Here is a 10,600-nt window from a genome sequence, read left to right as displayed (position 1 = left end):
TGGCCGTTTTTTAGGTTCTGTTTCATTAATTTCTGCTTTAGTCTTTATTATTTCCTTCCTTCTTCCTGGCTTTAGGCTTTGTTTGTTGTTCTTTCTCTAGCTCCTTTAATTTTAATGTTAGGTAGTTAATTGAGATTTTTCTTGCCTCTTGTGGTAGGCCTGTATTCCTATGTCTACTTCCCTCTTACGACCACTTTTGCTGTATCCCAAAGGTTTTGGGCCATCATGTTTTCATTTTCATTTCATTTCATTTGTTTCCATGTATTTTTTAAATTTATTCCTTAATTTCCTGGTTGACCCATTCATTGTTCGATAGCATGTTGTTTAATCTCCATGTGTTCTTTCCAAATTTTTTCTTGTGGTTGACTTCAAGTTTTATAGCCTTGTGGTCAGAAAAGATGCATGGAATGATCTCAGTCTTTTTGTACTTGTTGAGGCCTTATTTGTGACCTAGTATGTGATCTATTTTGGAGAATGTCTCATGTGCACCTGAAAAGAACGCATTTTGTGCTGTTTTAGGATGGAATGGTCTGAATATACCTGTTAAATCCATCTGGTCCAAGGTGTCATTCAAAGCCATTGTTTTCTTGTTGATTTTCTTGTTGATTTTCTGCTTAGATGAGGTGTATATTGATGTAAGTGGGAGTATTGAAGTCTCATATTATTACTCTCAATGAGTTCCTTTATATTTGTTATTGTTTCATGTATTTCAGTGCTCTCATGTTGTGGGCATAAATATTTACAATTGTTAGACCTTCTTGTTGGATTGCCCCCTTTATTATGATATAGTTCCCTTCTCTATCTCTTGTTACAGTCTGTTTAAACTCTATTTTGTCCAATATAAGTATTGCTAATCTGGCTTTCTTTTCACATTCTTTTGCAAGATAAAAGTTTCTCCATCCCCTCCTTTTCAATCTGCAGGTGTCTTGGTCTAAAATGAGTCTCTTGTAGGTAGCATATAGATGGGTTTATTTTATCCATTCTGACAGCTTATATCTTTTGATTGGAGCATTTAGTCTGTTTACATTCAGAGTAATTAGTGATAGATATGTATTTAGTGCCATTTCATTATTTGTTCATTGTTTCTGGAGATATTCTCTTATCCTTTCTTGTCCCTGTCAGTTTTGGTCTTTCCTTTCCACTTAAAGAGTTGCCTTTAATATTTCTTGTAGGGATGTTTTAGTGGTCACAAACTCCTTTATTTTTCGCTTGTCTGGGAAACTCTTTATCTCCCCTTCTATTCTGAATGACAACCTGCCAGATAGAGTATTCTTGGCTGCAGATTGTTCCCATTCAGCACTTTGAGTACATCATTCCACTCCCTTCTGTCTTGCCACGTTTCTGTTGAGAAATCTGCAGCTGGCCTTATGAGTCTTCCTTGTAAGTTAGGGATTTCTTTTGTCTTTATGCTTTAAGAATTTTTCTAAATCATTATATTTTGAAAATTTAATTACAGTATGTTTTGGTGTTGGCCTGATGTTGTTGATTTTGATGTGAGTTTTCTGTATATCCCAGATCTGAATAACTGTTTCCTTCTCCAGATAGGGAAGTTTTTAGCTATGATTTGCTTAAGTAAATTTTCTGCCCTCCTTTCTCTTCTTCTGGGACTGCTAAAATACGAATGTTATTACATTTGATGGAGTCACTGAGTTCCCTAAATTTATTCTCATGTTCCATGATTTCTCTTTCTCTCTTTTGTTAAGCTTCATTATTTTCCATTATTTTGTCCTCTACATCACTTATTCATATTTCTGCTTCTTCCAGCCTTGTGTTCATTCCATCAAGTCTGTTTCCAATTTCAGTTATTGCAGTTTTCATTTCTGACTGATTCTTTTTTAACTCTTTTGTCTCTGTGGTAAGGGCCTCCCTGAAGTCTTCCATTCTTTTCTCAAGCCCAGCAAATATCCTTATGACTGTTGCTTTAAATTCTCCATCAGGCATGTAATTATATCTGTGTCACTTGGATCTGTAGCTGTGACCTAATCTTGTTGTTTCATTTGGGATAAATCCCCCTGTCTTCGCATTTTTTCCTAAGTCTCTATCTTCTTCTCTGTGTTAGAAAAGCCAGTAATATTTCCTGTTCCTGAGAGTAATGGCTTTATGAAGAAGCGGCCATACAGTATCCATGGCCTAGAGCTTCAGGGAGTGTCTCTGGTGTGTGCTCCCTGTGCTCTGCTGTTGTGCTGTGGCTGCTCTGTCCTTCAGGCCAGTCATCCTCAGAGGTTCTCCTTGCCTGCAGTGGGCAGTGTTTGGTTCTTGGCCAAACTGTGGCAAGTTTTAACTATGTGTGCTCTGGTCTGCTTGTGAAATGAGAGCTAATACTTCCAGTAGAACTGAAGCACTGCAGAGCTTTCTATTCAGGAGATGTGGTGTGAGCAGGGGTTTCTTTGGTCTTCTACAGAAGGGGCCCACCACACTGTGACTGATGCAAGCTTGACTGAGAAGGGCAGTACCACCAGAGAGCAGTGGTGTGGGACCTGGTATAAGCAGACTAGGCAGCCTGTGTTGGTGCTGTAGTGCTTCCTGCAGGTGGCTCTTTGTTTATGCTGAGGGGCTTGGACGGGGGAATGGTGCCAGCTAGCTTGTCCCTGGAGGAGTGCCTCCATGCACACTGCCTCTCAGGGAAGCACTCCAAGAAGAGCAAGTAATCTCCCCACCATATGTCCCAGGGGTTTTTCAGATTGCTGTTTACACACTATCTGACTCCCTGTTGCATACTGCCTTCTCTTCAGGAGCAGCACAGTGCTCTCTGGGCTCTATCCCAGCAAAGCCTGCTCACTTTATTTTCTTTTTAAGAGCAAGAGCCATATCTTATTCATCTTTGCACCCTCTAAGGCACCCAGCACAGTGCCTGGAGAAAATGGAGTTAAGTGTTTTTTTGAATAAACTCTGTTTCCATATTTGGGTTTCTCTAGTTTCTTCAATTTAGATCATTTTCATAAATTTCTCCAAAGGGATCTATATGGGAAGTCATTGACTTCCTCATTTCCAGATAAATTTTATATGTAATAGCATTAATGAAAATAGTGAAAATAAAAAGGGATCTATGTACAATACCACAGTATTATGTCCAATGTATGTATAACTACCTTGTGGCGAGGTGCTCATCAAGAAACATCGATTGGTGAGACAGTTCTTCCTTGTATGGACTATCCAGCATATTGACCTATCCTTTCAAATGCCAGCAGGTCCCTCCATCATTTTGGCAAATCAAAAAGGCCAGTATAGTTTAATTAATTTTTAATTAATTAAGTAATTAATTAAAAATAATTAAAAATTAAATTAATTTTAAATTAATTAAAATTTAATTAATTTTTCCAACTGTTAACCACAAATGCATCTTCCAAATTAAAAATAAAAGTTGATTAGATGCTTATTTGTTTTTTTAATTTTTTATTTAAATTCAATTTAATTAACTTATTCTGTATTTTTAATTTCAGAGGTAGAATTTAGTGATTCATCAGTTGCATGTAACACCAAAATGCTCATTACTTCAAGCCTGCTGACTTTTAAAACTGTAGGGTTTAGGAATGTGGTGTGGGCAGGGGCCTGTGCCGGTCTTGGGAAGAGGCCCACCATGCTGGAATTGAGGTGAGCTTGACAGAGAAGAGCAGTTGTGCCAGAGCGCAAGAGTGTGGGACTTGGTGTAAGCAAGTTAGGCAGCCAGTGTAAGGGCAGAGCTGCCCTCTGTAGGTAGCTCTGTGTTTGTATTAAGGGGTGGGGGAGGAAAGTGGCACCAGCCAACTCCTTTGTCACCAAAGAGGTGTCTCCCTTAACTCTGCTCTCAGGGTGGTGCTCCAGGAAGAGCAAATTATCTCCCCTCTGTGTACCCCAAGTGGTCTTCAGATCACTTATTTCCATGTCAGCTGCCCCTTGGTTGTTTGCCTGCCCTCTCTCCAGGAGTAGGGAAGCTCCCTCAGGGCTCTATCACAGCCAAACATGCCAAGCTTTAAAACAGCAGTCTTTAAACACCCCTGGTTGCAAGAACTCATGAAAGTCAGCCATTCTCATTTTCCCAGCCAATGGTTTTGGGGGTGCATTCCCCTGTGTGCTCCTCTCTCTCTTGCCTTTCTCCACGACCATGGCTCCCTCCCTTCTGCAGCACCCGTGATCCATTTCTCCCCCAAACCATGTGTCCACACATCCTACCTTCTTTGATGTGGCTTCATCTCTCCTTTTAGTTGTGGAGTTTGTTCTTTCTGTCTTCAGGGTGATTTCTGGAGTATTTAGAAAGATTTGATAATTATCTAGCTGTGTTTGAGGGGCAAAGACTAGAGTCCTACTCCACCACCATCTTTGCTCCCCTCCCCAACATCCCCGCACCCCCCCCAACTAACAACCTTGCATAGTTGTACATATGCCTATTTCCATATGGTGTTCATCAGGCCATGAGTACTTTTTGTGGATTTTTTCCACTTAAATGCACATACTTTTTTGACCTGGCCCAAATCCTTGTCAGTTCATGTATAATATGTATTGGTTAAGTACTTGTACAAAATGGTTTGTGTAGTCTTTGTGGTTGGGCCCAAGTTTCTTCTATTAAGAAGAATGTTTTTGTGTCAATTGTTTTTCCTATTTTTTGGTGGTTAATTCCCTTGGCCTGTTCCCCAAAATGGATCCAATCGATCAACAAATATGAACTATCTCATATGTATGATTTTGCATTTCGTCTACATTTTTCCAGAATTCTTAATGCCTGTGTAAATAGAATAAGCCCAGTGTACAGTGCTACCAGCAATGTGTGAGTGCATCAGTGTCTCTCCTGCCAAAACTCCTGCTAAATCCATTTCATAAAAAAATTATATATATTTATTTTATATTGACTGACCTGGAAACCAGAGACATAGAAGCAGGGAGGCAAGTTAGGGGACTGCTGTGATAGTCAATGTCTTAAGGAAAAAGGGCCTGAGTTTGGGTAATTATGAATTTAATAAATTCAAATTCATCATCACATATTGCCTAAATACCTACTATGTGCCAGGCTTATACTAAACATGTTAGTACCTAATTAAAATTTTAATATCTTTGTAAGATAATGTATTATTGGTCTTCATTATATAGATGAGGTAACTAAGACTTAGCAGATTGATATGACATACCCTAGGTCACACAAATAGAAGTTCTAGAGCTGGGTTTCAAACATATGCTTTCTGAAGGATTAAGCTGCTGGAAGAATTACAAAAAAAAAAAAAAAAAAAAAAAGGAAAAGAAATCCAGAGTTGTTATGACCAAAAATAGTTGGACGCTAAGGGAGGTAGCCCAGATAACTCCAGTATTGGATGCCTGTTCATGAATAGTGTTCCATTTGGCTAACCATTCAAGTAATTTTCTCTTTCAGGAGATTCTGACAGTTTCAGCAAAGTGCGGCCTCCAGGAGAAAAGCCTACCATCGTCCGCCCCCCAGTGAGGCCTCCAGACCCTCCATGCCGGGCAGCTACTCCCCAAAAGCCAGAACCAAAGCCAGATATTGTGGTTAGCAATGCAGGGGAAATCCCATCATCTGTGTAAGTAGAGTTTTTCCTCAACCTTGGCCTAAGGCTCATCTTAGGCCACGAAGAGTTCTTTCCAGGATCACCATAATGGTTGTGAAGGGTATACAGTGCACAACCCCAGGGTATCATTCACTTCATAGTCTAGGGAAATGTCACAGACAAGCCCTGTTTGGAGTGTTCCACTCAGCACCCAAGGCTGAGAGATTTCACTAACGCTGCCCTGATTTCTGTAGGGTGATAAGATTACCTTCTGCTTTCATGCTCCCTTGGCTCTGGAAATTTTTCATATTTTCTTATTGCTACTGTAATGAACAGATTTGTTCATTGTACTTGTGCCTTCAGGCTTTCTTTTTAAATCAGTGGTATGATTTTTTTTTTTTTAATCTTCTAAAATGACTCAGGTTCTCCAGAGAGCCTCTTGCAGGGTAAGAACTGAGCTAATGGCCAGCACGTTTTCCTGAGGTGGGACTGGAAGCCAAGAAACGAGGTATAAAGTAGCTAAGGCAGGGCCACAGCAGCTCTCAAGGACTAGCCTTGTATGGTCATAACTAGCCTGACTGGTCTCTCTTCAGCCAGTGCTTGGGACCCCTCTCATATACTGCCTCCTAGTATTCCTTTTTCTTGTGTCTCTTGTTTTCCATAATTGTAAAATGGGCGAAATAAGAAAAACAAAGCCTCTATCATGTTGATTAAGCAGCTAAGTGTATTTACGAAAATGTCAACAATTTATACATTGAAGCCAAGGACTTGTTTCACTTATTGCTCATAAGAATAGCCTGAACAAACAACATACTTACACCACTCTGAACCAAGGGAAAGCAAAGGGCATTAGACGTAGCCTTGAGGGTGCTTATGGTCTCTGAGTCATTTCACATTCTGATATTTGGGTTCTCCTTAGGCCCTGGTCCTTTGCAAGCTAGGGAAGCCCCTTCAGTTGGTAGCCTGTTTGGTTTATACTTTTTGTCTTGTCCATTGTTTGTTGGTTCTCATATGTATTCCAGAGCAACTCATGGGACTTGATTGGCTTCTGTTTGCAGGGTGGCTTCCAGGACCAGGTTCTTTGAAACAGCTTCCCGAAAAACAGGAAGGTAAGACACATAGATGACAGAAGAGACACCAGGTTACTTTTTAATAAATGGATCATGAGCATCACAGTTGCTGTCTTACATTCTCTTTTTCTGTTTCTGTGTAGTTTCATCTCTGGCTCTCTGTTTGTCCCTTTCTCTCCCCTAGTTCTGTCTCTCTGTTTCCTGTTCTCTCACCCTACACATCTATTTTTGTCTCTGTATATATGTTTCTCTGTCCTTGTTATTCTATTTGTCTCCCTCATACTCTTTCTTTCTCTGTGTCATTGTCATTCTCAATCTCTTTCTGTCTCTCTTTGTGTTTTTCTACTTATATCTCTGTTTCTGTGTCTCTGTCTCCCTCTTTGTTTGTTTTACTCTTTTTCTGTCTCTCTCTCCCCTTTCCCTCGTTCTTTGCCTGTCTCTGTATCTGTGGTATCTTTGAGTCTCTGACTGTGTTTTTCTACGTCTTCCTCTCTTCTGCTTCTCTCGTCTGTCTCTCACACACACAGTACTCACATGCCAAGTAATATTGCAAAAGAACATGACATTCAATGTAGGTCTTGTTTTTTTGTTAGTTTACTTATTTAGATTCTATTATATTCTAAAAGGGCAGCTGATAGGAATCTATAGAATGCAACACCCACATAAACAGCCTTAGAATAAACACAGGTAAACATTAGGTGGTATGATATAAATCACCTGGAAACAACTGAGGGAACAAAAACATAAACAGATTTGCTTTCCACCCTAGACCCACTAACACAGAATCTCCAGGAGTGGGGCCTGGGAATCTCTTTTTTTGTTTTATTTCCTTCCTTCCTACCTTCATTCCATTTTGTTTGTTTTTAAAACTTCTAAGGTATTGGTACAAATTGTCCAAAGTTTGGCATTTGGGACCCTTTAGAACAGAATACCTAAGAAATGGTTGCTTAGCCTTTAGGGACTCTTTTGTGATTTTGCTCCATGTTGCTTTTTAGAGAGTTTGAAATTGTGTTTCCTGATGGGTGATAAGAGTATAACTCTTCTAGGTGGTCAGTTAAAAGAACAATGTGCCTTTACCAGCAGTGGAGCTAGGGTAAGTTTAACATCATCTAGTCAAAACTGTGAGACCTAACTCACCAGGACATGATACTGCACAGCAAATCACCCTAGTTCTGCTTGGCAGTCAGCCATTAAACCAGGTCCAGTTCTCCTTAGACAATAATTTGCTATTTATTCTACCATAACAGATAAAAATGAGGTCAAGCTCCCAGATTTCTCTTACTAATACAGTAAAATTTTTGCCTAGGATGTTTTTAAATCAGGCTTAGTCAAATGTCCCTCTTGAGAAAAAAGATGAAAGAGAGAGACAGAGAGACTCTTTAATACTCTTAATATAGTACCCACTTTTGAGCAGGACCACTTCCTATTTCCTGGTGATCCTTCCTCCCTCCCTAGAATAAGCCATATGAGAAATAAGTTACAAGGAAATGGAATGAAGTAAACTAGAATTAACAGAGTGAGCTGGGTATATCTATAAGAACACTCTTTAGAGGAAGTGATATCTAATTTGGGGCTTAAAAATGAGTAGAAATACACCAAAAAGTATGAGGAATTCATCTGTATCCTTGGACAGGGAACCAGTGTATTGAGAGAGAATATGTAAGAGGCATTAACAAAGTCCAGTAGAATCTTTAAGGCAGGCCAACTTCTAATAAGAAAACTATAGCCAAACTGATGTTGAGAGTATGGAAAGATTGATACTGCTGTCTGAGCTTTGTCACCTACTGCTCAGGGAATTCTTGGACCAACTCACAAAATAAGGGGGGGGGCTCTAACCAAACCAGGCACTTCAGGCTAAAGCACCACTCTACTTATCCTATGTTTAGGCCTCTGGAACCTAGATTTAATCCTGTTCCTTATCCCCAGATTCCATCTTGCCAGGAGTGTGGCCAAGACTGAAGTGGATACACCTGTCCTCCAGTGTGTCATGAGCCATAAAGCCATATAGGTTCCTCCCATTTAGTATCCACATAGAAAAAAACCACGACTTCTGTCTATACTCCCACCTTGTGACCACCACTTACATCAGTACATCTACATGCTGGCCACTGGTCAAGATCCTCAGACTAGCCACATCAGTACCATCTATAGACATTGTTGGCAAGCTCTTCTCTCTGATGAAAATAATGATCTGTTTAGCTTTTGTTCTGCTCCTTTTTGCTTTCCATTTGTACCCAACTGTAGCCTGACATTTGAATCACTTTACTTCCTCATTCATCTCTCTTCCACAACCAATAAAAAATTTAAAACTTAAATGAAAATGGGAAGTGGTCCATCAAGAAGAGAAGGAAGGGGTTCAGCAAGGCAGAACAGCTTATGCAAGACAGGTTCAGTAAGTGATTAGTGTTGCACTTTGGCTATGATATGGGGGTGAAAAGAGGGAAGCTTATCTGGAGGTGAGGCCAGAAAGATAGACGGGGTCCAGATTGTAAAACCTTAAATGACATACTAAGGAATTTGGTCTTTATACTTTAGTCCATGAGGAATCATGTAACCTTTAAGCATGACAATGCATACTCTGAGATGACTAAGTTGTGAAACAAAACAAAACAAAAAACAGATAAAACCTCATTCTGTTAGTAATGAGAAAGATAGATGGGAGAGTAAAGACTGGAGACAGAGACAAATTGGGAGGCTAATCATCATGGCAACAATTGATGAGGCCCTAACCTATGGCATTGCCAGTGAAATGGAATAGAAGGACAGATATGAGATAGACACAAGGAGACCTGGCTGACTTTTCAAACATGGAGCATTGGATGGGCAACTGGGTGGCTCAGTTGGTTAAGTGTCTGCCTTCGGCTCAGGTCATAAACCCAGGGTCCTGGGATTGAGCCCCACATTGGACTCCCTGCTCAGTAGGGAGTCTGCATCTCCCTCTCCCTCTGCCCCTCCCCACCACTTATGCTCTTGATCTTTCTCTCTCTCTCTCTCTAATAAATAAATAAAATATTTAAAAAAAAAAAAACATGGAGCATTGGAGAAGGATTAAGAGGGAAAGACGTCTGACTTGGAAAATTAAGTGGATGGTAACAATAATTAATCATAGAAGAACAGGTTTTGTGGGAAAGTTGCTCTCAATTTTGGACACTGTTTTTGAAGACCCTGTGGGATATCCAGATAGAAATGCCCAGTGCAGGTTGAGAGGAAGATGGTGGTAGAATAGGAGGACCCTAGGCTTGCCTCATCCAACGAACACAACTAGATAACTAAAAATCATCCCAAATATCCCAGAAATAGACATGAAGACTGTCAGAAAAATCTCCTTAAATAAAGGGAGAGAAGAGGCCCCATTGAAGAAGGTAGGAAATGCGAAGAGTGGGCTTAGGGGAGAAAGGAATCTCAGGTGCTGTGGAGGGGAGGGAGCTGAGGTTGCAGAGAAGGGCAAGAGAGAGACCAGCACACAGAGGAACACACAAGGAGAACATTTCCCTAAACCCATTGGCTTGGAAAATGAGAGTGGTTGAATTTCCTGAATTCTTGCACCAAGTGGGGCTTAAAGCCTGCAGTTGTGCTTTTTTTTTTTTTAATTGATTCGAGACACAGAGGTACAGAGAGAGAGAGCATGAGCAGGGGGAGAAGCAGAGGGAGAGGGAGAAGCATAAAGGAGAATGGGTTTTGCTGAGATAGAGGCCTGGAGGCACTGTGCTGCTCCCGGAAAGAAGGCAGGCAAACAACCTAGGGAGAGACAGCGTGGAAAATGAACTGAAGAGCACCTGCAGAACACAGAGGGGAGACTGTTCACTCTTCTCAGAGTGCATCTCTGAGAGACAGTGTTCACGGAAATACCTCCAGGAACAAAGGAGCTGGCTGGTGCTATTTCACTCCCCACCCCTCAGCATAAACACAAAGCCACATGCAGGAAGCACAACAAACAAAGCCTAAAGCCAGGAAGAAGGAAGGAAATAATAAAGACTAAAGCAGAAATTAATGAAACAGAACCTAAAAAACAGCCAATAAAACAGATCAATGAAAGCAGGAGCTGGTTCTTTGAAAAAA

General features: G+C 40.5%; 1 protein-coding gene across 3 annotated transcripts in view; it reads left to right on the top strand.

The window, feature by feature from the left end:
* Positions 1–10,600, top strand: part of OPHN1 (oligophrenin 1) — a 498,955-nt gene that overhangs the window by 481,117 nt on the left and 7,238 nt on the right. For all 3 annotated transcript variants that reach the window (XM_073885819.1, XM_025860816.2, XM_073885818.1), the window contains exons 22-23: positions 5,339–5,504; positions 6,530–6,580. In XM_073885819.1, coding sequence (XP_073741920.1) covers positions 5,339–5,504; positions 6,530–6,580 — 217 coding nt within the window. The remainder of the gene's footprint in view (positions 1–5,338; positions 5,505–6,529; positions 6,581–10,600) is intronic.

This window comes from Callorhinus ursinus, unplaced genomic scaffold (genome assembly GCF_003265705.2).
Source record: "Callorhinus ursinus isolate GAN/ISIS: 27379988/994484 unplaced genomic scaffold, GSC_fseal_2.0 scaffold66, whole genome shotgun sequence".
Taxonomy (NCBI): Eukaryota; Metazoa; Chordata; class Mammalia; order Carnivora; family Otariidae; genus Callorhinus; species Callorhinus ursinus.
This window is presented reverse-complemented; position numbering and strand designations above follow the sequence as displayed.